This window comes from Pipistrellus kuhlii, unplaced genomic scaffold (assembly GCF_014108245.1).
Source record: "Pipistrellus kuhlii isolate mPipKuh1 unplaced genomic scaffold, mPipKuh1.p scaffold_m20_p_3, whole genome shotgun sequence".
Lineage (NCBI taxonomy): Eukaryota > Metazoa > Chordata > Mammalia > Chiroptera > Vespertilionidae > Pipistrellus > Pipistrellus kuhlii.
In genome coordinates, this window is record NW_023425529.1 from 152621866 (window position 1) to 152637010 (window position 15145).

The 15145-nt window shown below is 36.5% G+C and overlaps 1 protein-coding gene across 4 annotated transcripts in view; it reads right to left on the bottom strand.

Annotated features, from left to right (window-relative positions):
* NALCN (sodium leak channel, non-selective) overlaps nucleotides 1-15145 on the bottom strand; it is a 264733-nt gene that overhangs the window by 66643 nt on the left and 182945 nt on the right. For all 4 annotated transcript variants that reach the window (XM_045588772.1, XM_036457498.2, XM_036457492.2 and 1 more), the window contains 2 exons: nucleotides 13152-13288; nucleotides 11446-11587 (listed from right to left, as the gene is read on the bottom strand). In XM_045588772.1, the coding sequence (XP_045444728.1) occupies nucleotides 11446-11587; nucleotides 13152-13288 (279 nt within the window). The remainder of the gene's footprint in view (nucleotides 1-11445; nucleotides 11588-13151; nucleotides 13289-15145) is intronic.

Below are 15145 nucleotides of genomic sequence, written 5' to 3' on the forward strand. Positions count from 1 at the left end.
TGTTATGGTAGGTCAAATGATCCCAATTGTGCTAGTGGAGAGCTTTGTCAAGTTGGCCCAGAGGTTCTTTTGGTGAGACTCTAGTAGTCTTTGGCAAAGCTCCCTTGCTGTCAGATACAACAAGCTGTCCCAAACTCCTCTTCTAAGTGTCCTATCCCAAATCAACAACTTTCGCTGAGAAGCCCTGGTTTATTTATTGAGAAACGGTGTTTCAATGTCACAATCTAGACTTCAATGACACTTATTGCTGCAGTTACTCATTGTTTTGAGGATTTTGTCTAAAATGAATCTGATATTTTCATTTCAAATTCAGGACACAAAGTTTTTACCTAATCTCTTCTATATGACATCTGCATCTCCTCCCCACCCCATTAAGACTCTTGATTATCAAGGACATAGAGGATGACAGAATTAGATTGTCTCATAATTACTCATTATTTTTATTTCACATTTCATAGACAGTATCTCAGAATTACAATACCTATTCTAAAACAAAAATAAAATTAAGGAATATTTTAAAGGTGTTTGTATATATTTTTCCCCATTCTCTTCTCTTATTTGGATATACAATAAGTACTGTGCTCATATTAGCAGAGCAAATAGCTGTTACATATTTTATTCTTCACTTTAATTCTCATGTAGTCATTTAATTATATCTTGAATGCTTACTGCTACTTCTTATGTCAATGTCTTACTTAGGGTCATTTTTGGAGTTTATTTTGGTTAACCAAAGCATGTTTTTATGTAGTTTGCTCAGGAATGACTTGTGAGAACAATATTACTGATATCTTACATTACTTACATTCTTAGATCTCGATAGCACTTTTTTTAAATCACTTTTAAACTTAAGGCTCCTTAATTTTTGTTGTTGATTATGACACAGATTTATAACTTTTATTAGTCTTTTCAAGAAACAGAATTTTAGTTTTATTGATATTATTTATTGCTTTTTTTCCTCATTTGACTAATATCTGCTTTTACCTATTCTTCTGCTGTTTTCATGGTTGATATTATTCTAAATACTTGGTTGAATACTTGGAATATTATCAGCCTTTCTATATTTACTAAATATACAAAGCTATATTTTCCCTCTAAAAAATGCCTTTAGCTCTAACTGGTTTGGATCAATGGATAGATCATCAACCTGCAGACTGAAGGGTCCTAGACTTGATCTGGTCAAGGGCATGCACCTTGGTTGCGGGCACATCTCCAATAGGGGATGTGCAGGAGGCAGCTGATCAACGTTCTCTCTCATCAACGTTTCTAACTCTCTATCCCTCTCCACTCCTCTGTAAAATAATCTATAAAATATATATATTTAAAAATGCCATTAGCTAATTCTCATAAATTTGACACATATCATATTCATTATTTTGCAGGTCTAAATAATTTTTATTTCCATTGTGGTTTCTTCTATACTCCCTCAGTTATTTAGGATTGGTTTTAAAATTTTCAAATGTGTGGGTATTTATTGTGGTTATTATTTGGTTCCTAATTTTATTACATTTTGGTTAAATAATTTCTTCTTTGGGATATTAATTTGGTTTATATTTAGAATTTATTTGTGACACAGTAAGTGGTCATGTTTTATAAATCATTCATGTGTTCTTAAATCAGAATGTGTAACCTCTGGTCACTGAGTGAAGAACTGTATAAATGACTATTACATAAAACTGGTCAATTGTGTATTTCATATCCTATAAATATTTATTAATTTATTTAGCTCCTTGATCATGTGTTGAGATGGTATATAAATATTTTAAACTTATTCTTAAAATTAGTCCTCATAGGTAGGTATTATTATTTCTTTTACAAATAAGAAATTAGAGGTTCATTGAAATTAGGTTGTCTAAGATTACCAAGATAATAACTGCAGAATTATGATTATAACTCAGTGTTCATACCTTTTCACTACATCATGGTATCTATGTAAAATGTCACTAGGTTTGTTCTGGCTGGTGCTGTGCAATGGTTAGAGAATTGACCTGAGCATGGAAGGGTTGTGGGTTTGATTTCCAGTCAAGGGCATGTACCTGGGTTTCAGGCTTGATCCCTGGCTGCAAGAGGTAACCAATTGATGTGATGTTTTTCTCTCTCTCACTCCCCTCCCTTTCACTCTTTCTCTAAAACAACAACAGCAACAACAAAAACAAACAAAACAATGGAAAAGATGTCACTCGTTAACAGTATTAAAAAAGCATTTTGCATACAATACTGTAATAAAATATTGTCTGCTTGACCTGAAAGATTTGTTTTACTCACATATAAGTTCTTCTTTATTCTATATCCTACAATATTACTGATATCTTACATTACTTACATTCTTACATCTTGATAGCACTAAACAATTTTTCTTTATTCTATCTATATATGCCTAATTTATTTCCAGAATAACAACCCTGAAACACTAAAAAAGATCAATGAGCTTTACTAAGTCATTAAAGCCAGTATGGTTATAAGTATTTATATTATACATTTACTGATTCCTTAAAACCAGGGCCCTATCATAACTTTCAATTAACTAGGTTATTAATTCAATTTATTCAAACACCTGGGAGTAGCCACAGATTTATTAGGGAATATCAGATTCTTTTGGAGTGGTGCAGTGCTTAGGTATAAAAATAGCAATTTCACTTTAAAATGAAGCCATTAATATTTATTTGAGAAAGAAAACAACAAATACTATTAAGTATTAGACTAACTTTTCTGATTTGGAGTTGCTAACAATACATTTCTGTTTCTAACTGAGAAAATGTATAAAGGCCCTATTTTTATTTTCTCACTCAATTAAAATATGAATGGATTGATAATAATGGGAAAATATTTATAAATATATAATCATAGCCATGGCCAGTGTGGCCAAGTTGGTTGAGCATTATCCTGTGTACTGAAGGGTTGCTGGTTCAATTCCCAGTTTGGGCATATGTCCCGGTTTCAAGCTTGATCCAGGTGCTAGAAGCAGCCAATCAGCGTTTCATTCTTGCATTAATATTTCTCTTTCTGTTTCCCTCTCCTTTCCTCTCTCGCTCTAAAGAATCAATACAACACCTTTTAAAAATATATGAATATAAAGCACAAAATCATGGTTCAGTGAGCAGGGCTTGATGAATGTCATTTCTGCTGGAAAGGTGTTGTGTAATTATAGTAATGAGCCCCTTTATTGAATAAGTCTCTCACATAAAATATAATAATTAAAAATAATCAATTACATAGGTTGATGCCTCATTTGTCTATATTTGAATTTTTCATGCACTTGTGAACTAAAAACTAGTATCAATGTGCATATAACAGATCGTGTGTATGGAAAGATCTTTCTATAAAGTAAAGTTTTTATGAAATTGACATTATGCTTGGAAAGAAAACATTTAAAAATGGTGTAGGTGGCAGCATGTATATACACGTGAATACCATTATAATATTAAATATGTTTTAGAATGTGAATTTTATAGAAAGGCAGTTTTAGATGATAGATTTCTGATCTTAAATTATTTCAACATTGTAAATTCTGAATCCTGAAAAAGCACACCAGGAATAAAAATTAAAAAAAAAATCTATCTATCTATCTATCTATCTATCTATCTATCTATCTAAATGTGTATGTGTGTGGTGTGTGTGTGTGCATGTATGTGTGTGTGTGTATATGCATGAATACACACACACACACACACACACACACACACACACACACACACACATCTTCACTCTTTCTTTGAGCTCCTGGGAACCCCACACATCAATCCCTGATCTGTGTATGACACATCTTTTTATTTTTCTGTGGATTTCACTAGGTCCTATGTTCCATATGGAAAAGATTGTATACTTCTTATCCACTATACTTTCCTTCATTGTTTAGCACTGTGCTGTTGTTAGTGGTTATAGGGGTAAGCCTCAGACTGACCTGTTGGCAAAGATGCAAACAAGTCCCAGCTTGGAGGGCATAGCCCTCTAAGCATAATTAAGCTTGGCCTTGTGATTGCTTCCTAGATCTTTCCTGGGTAGCTAATGGGCTGAGGGAGGGGCAGCAAGTGCTTCCAAAACAAGTGAAACTTACAAGAACATTGTAAATTACCTTGTTTACCCCTGACTATAAATATAGCATCAGCTTTGCAGTCTGGATCTGTTCTGTGGGCTCAGCCAGGCACAGAAGATCCACCTACACCCAGCTTATTCTCTTTGTGTGTTCTTCATCATTCACCAGCCCTCCCTCAGGCTCTCTGAACCCTTGGTTGTGCTGGTGGGGCACACTGTGCATAGTCTGTTTTTGAAATGTATCTCTAGAATGAATAAACTTCTTAATAATAAAAGATGACTTGTTCTAGAGGGTTGACTCAGTGACTAGAGCACTGGACCACAAAATGAAAGGTCCTGGATTCAATTTTAGTCAGCTGCATGTGGCTTAGTTGCAGGCTCGATTCCTGGCACTGGCCAGCATACGTGTGGAAAGCAACCAATTGATGTATCTCTCTCACATTGATTCTCTCTATGTTCCTCCCACTCCTTTCCACTCTCTCTAAAAATCTATGGAAAAATATCCTTGGATGAGAATTAATAACAATTACAAAAAGATGACTCTTTTCTGTTCTGCACATTTTTTTTTCTAACAAAAGAAACCCTTGAAATAAATGTGAATGACATAAAAATTGCAAGGGGGGACAAGTTTGAAATGTATCAATTCACTTGAGATGTAGAGAAATATCGCACAACTAGAAAGAAACTAAATGACTGGAAACTTAATTGGCTTGACTTTTTTGTACTTGAATTTTATGACAATGCTTTAGTCACTAAGGTAGAGACTTGTCATTGCAGATTTGGCCAAATCTTCTACACTTTACATCTAATGATACTGATGATGCAAAAAAAAATGAGGGGATGGAGATATCCTCAATATTGAAAAAATTACCCGTGTTAATATACAGTGCTTATTGGTAAGACACTATAACATATGTTAGTTACATTTAAATTAAAGAAGTAAAAGATAAAATTACTTTAAGGTTATAGCTCATATAAACACAAAGACAAAGATTGAAAATCTGCAGAGATTTTTTTTGAAATGAAAAAATGTATGATTCTGTGTGAAAATGCCAGATGCTCCTAACCATGCAACTGTTTGTGAATTTAGAATCTATGGTAGTCCAATGCAAGGGAGCAGGTCTCCAATTATGATTCAGTTATGCATGAACTTCAGGTCCAAATAAGAACAACATTAGCAGCAGAAACTACAATACACTGAGGCTGCCACATCATTTAATAGAAAACAGAACTTACAAGCAAAATGATCCTCAGAAGTAGAAACAAATGTAAATTTCATAACCTCAGCTCTTTGATACCCTTTTGGAGATAGTACCCAAACTCTTGAGTAAAAGCCTATAAAAGATGTGTAGTCCAAGACTGATTTACTTTTGACCCTCAATGAATGTTCATAGAAGGAATGCAAACAAATTACATATAACTTCAAATTAAAAATGATCACACGATTAAATGTTCTTTAAAAAAAATCACTGATAGGGAATTTCTACTTTCATGTTAGTTAAAAGCAGTAAATTTGTGTGTGTGTGTGTGTGTGTGTGTGTGTGTGTGAGTGTGAGTGTGTGTGTGTTGTTTTTTTTTCCCAAGGACCCAGCACACTGTTTGCATTTAAGGCTCCTCAATAAATGACTGTCAGATGAAAGAATATGTATTCAAATGCAGATGTATTTTAATAAAGTTCTGAGCTAAAACATACCACAAAGACCAATAAGAATAAAAAAAGTTTTCCTTATATTATGTTTTTTTTTGTTGTTGTTTGTTTTTGCCCCATGATTGTAAGTAGATGGGCAATCAATGAAATACTAAAACATTAAAACATTTTTATGCTAAAGAGACAAGTACATACATAGGGATTTCATATTTGGTCCGATGACCACCACTTCTTCCCTCCCCGAAACACACTGCATTGCATCTTTTGGATACAGGCCCTGGTTAGGTGGTAGTATCATACAATCTCCTATAGAAATATCTTGAATGACATTGCAGAGATGCTAAACTGTCATTTTAGAAGATTCTTTCAGAAGAGCAAAAGCCCTAAAGATAAAAACGGGCTGTTCTCTTTTTAAAAGTGAGTAAATGTTCATCCTAGAAATTACAGATGAGGCTGAATAATTTGCTATGTGTGGAGTTTCTGGAACAAATCATCGAATACTCTATAATCACACAGGAAATTATGAAGTGCTGAATGGCAATCAATAAAGCTTTGTGAAGAGCAAATCCTTCCAGAACAATTTAATTTACTTTTTGAGAGTTTAAAACACTAGACAGGCAATAGAGGTTAGTAACTAAAATGTCATTAAAATCAGACTAAAAAAAAAAATCAGATTTGTGGACAATAAGGAAAATAAATCAAGACTTAAAAGATTGTGCTCAACCACATTATTACAGCTGAAGGTTAATTTAAGTAAATCCATTTGCCTGGATTGACTAATATAAGTCTATTTGCTGAGTCTGACTTCACAGTATAATTCAATATCAGTAACTTTTCTTTTCTGACATATGCTAGGTGCACTTAACATATATGATTAAATCATCATAAAAACCTTTAAAATAAAAATATATATGTTATAGATGAGGATTGAAAGCCATATTACTCCATCTCTATTCTGCTCTGCTTCTCACACGTCAAGCATATTATGCTTTTCGTGACCGTCCACATTGCAGAGATGCTGAGCTGTCTTTACCTGGACCACCTTCCTCCTGTATCACTCAATCTTTCTTCTCCCATAAGAAGGACTTAGGCCCTGTCTCATGGCCCAGGTAAACATCAGTTCTGCCGATATCCTTGGTCACCTCAGCACTTCCAGCTGTCCACCTGTCCCCTATCCTTTGACCACTTGCCATATGATCATTTTAAGTTGGTCACTGGATCCCAACCCTTGTTCAAGTGACTATTTTCAGCTGTTCCTCAGGCCCTTGTTTGGCTGACCAATGAGCCATACTGGCTGGCTGTTTAGCTCCTAAGAAAGGGTGACTTCCCAATCTCTGGAAATTGGCTTTAGGGCCTAATACCCCCACCGGCAGGTCACCTTCTGCTCACAGACTGCCTCTTGAGTTCAAATATAGGATTTATTTATACTTTTGGTTAACAGGATTAATCCATAAAAACACCATCATGTTTTATTGGTCCAATAACTGTGTTGTGGCTGTATTGTCAATAACAACTCTTCTGGCCTTGGTAGCCTAGATGGTAACAGCACATGGGTTAGGTAGAGGGGTAGGCATTTGAATGTTGCAGAAGAGTGAGATTTTTACTAACTGTGCAGATCAAATGTCTCTATGGATGTTTTAGAGGGGACCAAATGCTCACTAATCATAAGAGAGAGAGCAGAATATTTGAGAAATACTCACTGTTAAACATATGGGTTCTGGCACTGTATAGGAATTGGCTGAGACAACCCTGATCCCTCCCTGTGTGCCTCAGACTGATATAACTGTAAGTTTATTCATTTTCTTCAGGCCGTTGTAGATTTTGATACCAGAAATGGCATGCCATCCAGGACAGCAGGACAGAAAGATCATGTAGCTCAGTTAAAGAACAGCTTGAATGCCCTGATCCAACTATAATGGAATCTTGACTTTGATGAGATGATTCACATCTGAGGACTGACTGGGCTGCTTTTGTTAACTAGAGTTATTCAAAAGCCAAGTTTCATCTCTTTATTAACAAGCATTCAACTTAATAAACCTATTGAAACCTGTAATCTCAATAATATGGAGGGAAAAAAAAAACAGGTAGAAAACCATTGACTTTTTCCTTCTGCTTGGAGACTAGAAAAACTCCTCTCAAGATTTGCAGATTTATCCTTTCTGTAGGATCTGGGCAGGCCACAACAATGGCTTAAGGTTTTTCACATTTTTGTTTGCTTATTGTTTACAAGGAGAAGAACAAGTATTTTAAATCATATGATAAAGGTTACTGAACATGACTATTTTAAAAGCATGGTCTCTGCAAAGTGAGGTTGCCATAGGAATTGTTTATTGGAAGTTTAAACCTCGGGTAATTACTCTGAGAAAATCTTGCTTTACATGTGCTTTTGTGTTTCCTGCATTGCTTAATCACTCTCACTCTCCCTTTCCCTTAGCTTTTGTTGTCAGGTTTGTTCTTTCTTCCCCCCCCCCCCCTTCACTTGTGATCTTTAGGTTCTTGGGACTCTGCTTTTCCTGGCATAAGTGCTTCCCTGTAGTGTAGTGAAGTTTCCCCCTTTCCTGTAATCATTAAGGGAAATGTTTTATTTTATTGTTTCTTTGTCATATTATAGAATCACTGATAAGCCAGACTTTAATTTTCTTTTTATTTCTTACCACTCTTTGAGGAAAAAGTCTCAATTTGTGTTGCACGGTGTTGGAAGAATTTTTTTCACATAAAGTGAAGTGCCTTGCCATCATCCATATGACACTGACTGGCATTTCCAAAGACAACTAGGATTGTAATGGAAATTTCCTAATATGTTACTGGGGAGCTAAACTCTGTCCAGGATTTTTGTTGGTGTTTATATATTTTTGCTTTTAAGTGGCTCTAGGGTTTCTTAATAAAAGTGAAAAAGGCTTGCCATATTAAGAAGTGAAAATACCAAACTGCTTTGTCTTTGATTTCTGCTTCCTGCAAATCATCACCACTGATGTTCAGTAGGTGGGATTGTCTGGTCCAATGGCACTCAACAATAATGATGAGTCCTAAATATTTACGAAGAACTCCAGTAACTGATGGAGCTGAAGTGAAAGATGTTAAGTTTACTTTTCTGGCAACCTAAGCTTTAAGAATAGATGGCCACATGGTAGGTCTTCTTGCTGCTGCCACACTGGGTAGCAGCCACTACGATGAAGAGAAAATACGTTCTCTATATCCCACTTTCTGCCTTGGAGCATTTACCCAGATCATGCAGGCTGTTAAGGAGATGAACCATATTATCCCAGCTAGGCTTACTTGAGAATGAAGGGCAGCCTAACCATCATTGACAATTTTTCTTGTGTAAGATCATGTATTGTGTATATCAGTCAACTGACCTTATAGATTGGGGACTGCCAGCCCTCTTCAACAATTCTAGTTTCTTCTAGATGCTAAGTCACTTGGATATCACCAAGAAGCAGTGTATTGCCAGTTCGTTGTATTTTAGGAGATTATGAGGGAGGCTCAAGTATAAGATTACAGAATACAACTATAATTATCCTCTTACTTTCAGTTAATTAAAGATAACTGTTAAATGAGAAGATTTTTTTTAAAAGCCCCCAAAATATAAGGACACAAAGAAATCGGAAATGGCATATGAAGTTCTCTGAGTGTAACCCAAGACAAAGAGCCGTGGGAGGGATGCTGGTGGCACACAAAAAGGTACAACAAATTCTCCTTAATCTCCACCCACAACTCTCCACACCTGCCAAGAATCTTTTACATTTTTTCCTTACCTATCTCAAATCATGCTGTTCAAATTTTTGAGAAACATTATGTTTCCTTTTAGAGAGAAAATAAATTTTCTGGACTATAACTTAATTTTGTGATTCCTGTGGGATAATGTTACCAGTGATTTTTAAAAAGCATGTTCTGGATTTGACACTTTGGGCATAAATGATATCAGCTCACCACTTTCTTCGTGAAGAGAGCTGGTCACAACCCTATGTGAGGTTTCAATGCACACCTCTGGCTTAACATCTTTTGATATAAAATTTAGAAAATAAATAAAATGCTACTATATAAAATGCAATTTCAGACTCATTGGATGAAACCAGGCTATTTTATCCTCTCACTAGACTATCAGCTGACATATGAACTTTTGTATCCATGCCCTATACATAGTATTAAGTGAAATATAATGTAAAGGATAAAAAGAGACGTATTTAATAATAATAATAAATAATAATAATAATAATAATAATAATAAAAAGTTTAAGTCTTTAAGATGGTTAAAAGTACTGTATGTGCATATGTGTGCACACACATTTCATAACTTTTCACTCAAAATTTAAAGGCAAAGGATGATCTTAGTTGAGATGAAATTATTGACCTGGAAGGTCAAGCTAAACAAATATTTTAAAGCATAGAAGAAAAATAGAGAGACACCAATTATAAGAGAAAATGAGGGGGTGGGGGAAAGTAGATGGAAAAGTAATAATTGAAGAAATAATAAACATTTTCCTGACAAATATCTTAGTCTGCCAACTGAGAAGACTCCCAAGTTTGGACAGTTCAAGTGATAAAAGACATACAAAGTATATCACAGTAAAGTTCTGAACTCTAAGGATGCTCAGGAAATCTTACAAGCTTCCCCAAAGAAATCAGAAAACCAACCAACAAATACATAAATCTAATTACTTTCAAGTGAAAAAAGAAAAGATATTGGCATTAGGTTTGCAATCTATAATGTTGGAATCTATAATATAGAAGAATGATATCCTTTGATGATTGAAAGACAATCTGTAATAATAAAAGTGTAATATGCTAATTAGACTGGACATACTTCCTTCCGGACAAAGCTGCAGAGGTGGTAGGGGCCAAGGCTCTTGCATGAATTTTGTGCATCGGGCCTCTAGTAAGTAAATAAAAATACTTGAACAAGAACAGACGTGTTGAGAAGTTCAAGTTTGAGTAGGGGATGGTGGGAAAGAAGGAGAAGAGAAAAGTGAAGGTATTCTGATAATATGATCCTTATGGGGTAGGAGGGTAATGGGGGGAAGAAATAGAGAATGTTGGAGAATGAAAGAGTTGGTATTTTATTTTCACATAATGATAGAGAAATATGTATTTGATTATAAACAAAAAGGGCATCAGGATTTAAGGGAACGAAAAAAAAACACACTAAGACTTTGAGGAGAAATACTTGCAAGTAAATTAAATGCCTTTGCAAGCTCTCATCTTTAATCTCATTTAAACATTCATCTTTCATGTTCTAACAGTGGAATATAAGAAGAAAAAAATCATATCACTTTTCAAATGACAAAGAAGTAAATCACAGCCTGAGTAAGATAATGTGTCTTGGAAAATTCCTGCCACTTACTTAGCACTCATTAAGTGGTATTTATTTTGACTGGTTTTAGAGAAACTTGCTCTGGCTATTCTCCTGGTGTATAACAACTGAAATAAGCATGGTTTCTGGCAAAAGGCAACATACAGGCAACCGTTAAACCTGGGCTGAACCTTAGGGCCCTGAGCTCTTCCTGCTGCAGGTGAGAAAATGCAGGTTAGAGGAGGAAACAGACCTATCCAAAAAGACACTTCTGCTACATGGCATGGCTCAAATGCGCACCTATAGACATCCAACATTGAAATTTGTAAATTTAACAATGGTAGGTAAAATGATTCCTCCTACAAATAAATGTTTCTTCATTATTTTCCTGATTTCAGAACTCCACACAGTTCTGTGGTTTTGTTCTCTAACATATGCACGTAAGAAAAATGTGGTTAGCAGAGACAATGGTTCTTACTTTTTGGTCAATGTATTTGTTGTCCTCAATTGCCGACCTTTTGGAGTGATCACAGGATGAGGAAGAGGCTGACGGAAGGCTTCTTAAGAGGCAGCAAGAGTCCTGCTGCTGGCGATCAATAAACTGCTTCATAAAACTTTCCCTTTGCAAAGGAAGTAGACATACATGAAGCATTATTGATGGAGCAAGTGATGGCAATTTGCTTTAGCTACAATAAAGCAATGGCAAAGTTCGTAGACAACAAGATATGCCATAGCAAGAGCAGTGTGTAGATTAATTACCAAAGTAATGAATTTAGAGAAAGTTTATTAAATCTTGGTCACTCCTGCTTTAAAAAGGTAATGTCCCTGAAATAACTTTTAAAATATACTATAAATTTTGCAATTCATAGTTTCTTTTAATCCTATTGTGGTAGTAAGATACTTTTCCCCCTTTCAAGACTTGAAAGAATTAGCTTATTTCTCTGAACTCCCAATCATCTTAAGAATCTCTGAGAGATAATTTTGCATTTAAAGACCCAAAATAATTAAAAAAAATTACTTCATCTGATCTCTACAGCACGGTGAGAATTCAAATAGCATCTTTTCAAATAATCACTAGTCTTGTATCTAATTTACATCTCTTTTATTCCTCATATTTTCAGCTTTTAAATGAAAAAAAAATCAGAAATGCAAAATATATTTCGATTTGAATTTTAAATATTATTGTACCACCTCTAGTATCACACTTTTATAACGGCTCCATAGAATGTATTTTAAAACCAGTTATATATTAAGGTCACATTTCATATTACCCTGCTTCTGTTGTAATTTTTGACCTATAACTAAAAGAATTTCCTTTAATTTTTAAAAAATAAGTGTTTTAAAACATCTCCTATGCAACTGCATAATTGGAGGGCAAAATGGTAGAAAATCAAATTGGTGTGAGTGGGTAATGCCATGGTTCTTCTACCAAAAGGTGGAAGACAAATTATATTGTAATCAGACATGGCACTCTACACAAATGCTGTTACAGTAGTACGGAAACCGGCCAGTGCTATTTCTCTGTGGATTTGAAAATAGAAGGGCCTCCATTGAGGGTCAGAGGTGGATGTCTATCTGCTATCTCTGTGACCTTCGATGACCTTTGCCAGTTACATGGGAAGTCAAATCCCTGAGGAGCATCTCAGGGAGGAGCAGTGGGTAGCAGCCTTCTGGCTAAGGCTAATGTACTTGTCAGATGACACTGCTCTGAATATACTGCTTAAAGGGGTCAATGGTTTTGAAAACACAGGTAGAGTAGAAACAACATAATAATAAAGAGCTAATATGCTAATGGTTGGGACTCTGTAATGTGTAAAGCCTCATCGCAGGAGGCTGCCTATGTGTACAAAGGGGCATTGCTCCCCAGACAGGCAGAAACAGGGAGGTTCCCAGAGGAGGCAGGACTAGCCCGAGGGCCTGAGGGCGGGGCTTGAAGCGGTCAGAGAAAGCCAGAGGGGTCAGGGGGTGGGCCAGGGCGCTGGAGCTCTGCTTGGGGAGGTTCTGGTGTCAAGGCAGGGAGGCCGCCAGAGGGTGGGTGGAACTGTGTGATTTTGCGCACTGGGTTCCTAGCAAAGAATAACTTTAAAAAATCCATACCCACATGAGTTTGAAAGAAGAGCTGAATCAGATGTAAGATGGGTCATTGACAGTGTATTTGAGATAAACGAAGAAATACATTCCTACCTGATTTTAGGAACTGTGAAATCTGAAGGAAGCTTTGAGATTTTCACCATCTGTGGTCTGTTTGGAAATTTCTCGAAGATTCGAAGGCGCAAAGGGAGTTTTTCTTTGGTGTCTGCATTTGCTTCACTTTGCTTTAACTGAAGAAAAAGAAAATAGAAAGAAGGAGAAAAGGGAGGAAACTATAGTACTGTAAGTCATAGATTATGGAATTTTTTGTATCAAAGAAACAGGAGTTGTTGCATGAAGACACAGTAGATGGCAGCAAAGAACTACCAAGCATACTTCTATCCATGCCCTCGATGGCTCTGAGGGCTCACACTGAGCTCAGGAAAAAAAAACAAAACTAAAACTAAACAAAAATCTAAACCAGAAAAAAAAAAATATTAGAAAAAAAAATGTATGTGATTTTATTCCCATATGTAGGCCCCTTTTTGCACTAAACATTTTTTATTGTTGACTTATTTACTACTAATATAGCTAAACAATAACATGTTTTATAAATGTGTGCTAGAATTAGAATCCAAAGGATAACATAATAAATGAAAATCCTAAGTAGTAATATTTTAAAAGAGGGAAAATGTGAAGAAAATTGGTCAGTTATTGTAGCAGATTACAAAGAAAAGCTAAAAATGGAAACAACACAGAAGAATTTTCTATATAGTAAAAAAGATGGTCGGGAATTACTACATTATGTGCCATTAAGTATCTCTACAGGAAATGATAAGCAAGTGGTATGTAGGCATGTATTTTTCTCTAAGATAATTTAAACATTTTTTTAAAAAAATTTGATCATTGACAGTATCACAGGTGTCCCCCATTTTGCCCCTTTTGCCTCACTCCACCCAAGCCCTCCCCCAAGCCTTCCCCACACTACTGTCTATGTCTATGGGTTACACACATATATATGTTCTTTGGTTAATCTCTTCCTGCCCCCTCCACCCTCCTCTATATTGAGATCTGTTATTTTGTTTTGTTCATTGGATTCCACATGTAAGTGAGATCACCCAATTTTTGTCTTTCTTCAACTGGCTTATTTCGCTTAGCAGGTACATCTATGCTGTCACAAAAGGGTAAGATCTCCTTTTTGAAGGCCATGGTGTAAATGTACCACAGCTTTTTTATCCACTCGTCTACTGATGGGTACTTGGGCTCCTTCCAACTCTTAGCTATCCTATATAATAAAGAGGTAATATGCAAATTAACCCTCATGCTGTCACAAGATGGCTGTGCCCCCAGCAGAGGCTGTGTTCCCATAATGAGCAATCAGCAGGGATCTGAGGCTGTGGGGCACTGGGCTGGGGTCGGGGAACTGAGGCTGTGGCCGCCCCCCCTCGCCCAGCGAGGCTTGACTGGGGTCCTTAGGCCATGACCCCACCCTGTGTGGCTTGACAGGGGACCTCAAAGCATGCTTCCTGCCCAGTGCCCAGCCAGGGGACCTCAGGCCATCCCCTTCTTCCTGGGCGGGGGGACCTAAGGGTATGCAGGGGGGACCAGAGTCTGTGCCCCCCTGCCCAGTGTGTGCTGGGGGACCTGAGGCTGCACCCCCTACCTGGTGCTGGAACAGGGGAACTTGAGGCTGTGCCCCCTGCCCAGGGAGGCTTGATGGGGGTGGGGCCGGCCTGGTCTGGGTCTCACGCAATTTCAAGGTGTGTGTGTGGGGGCGGGGACTTGACTGTGGGTCCTGCAGCATGCCCCAGACTCTGACAGGAGGAACACTTTCATATACATTTTACTCATTTTCTTTCACTTCTGACACTTCTATTATAGAGGAAGGACAAATAGCAATATTAAAATATTTCCTCTAATTTTCTTTCAGTGTGCACAAATTTCACGCACCCGCCACTAGTTGTAAATAATGCTACTATGAGCATTGGGGTGCATATATTCTTTCTGATTGGTTTTTATATTTCTACAAATCAGGGAAACCATGGCTTACCATTACAAACTGGAACCAATGCTGAGCTAAGGAGACATCGTAAGAATGGACTTGGCTG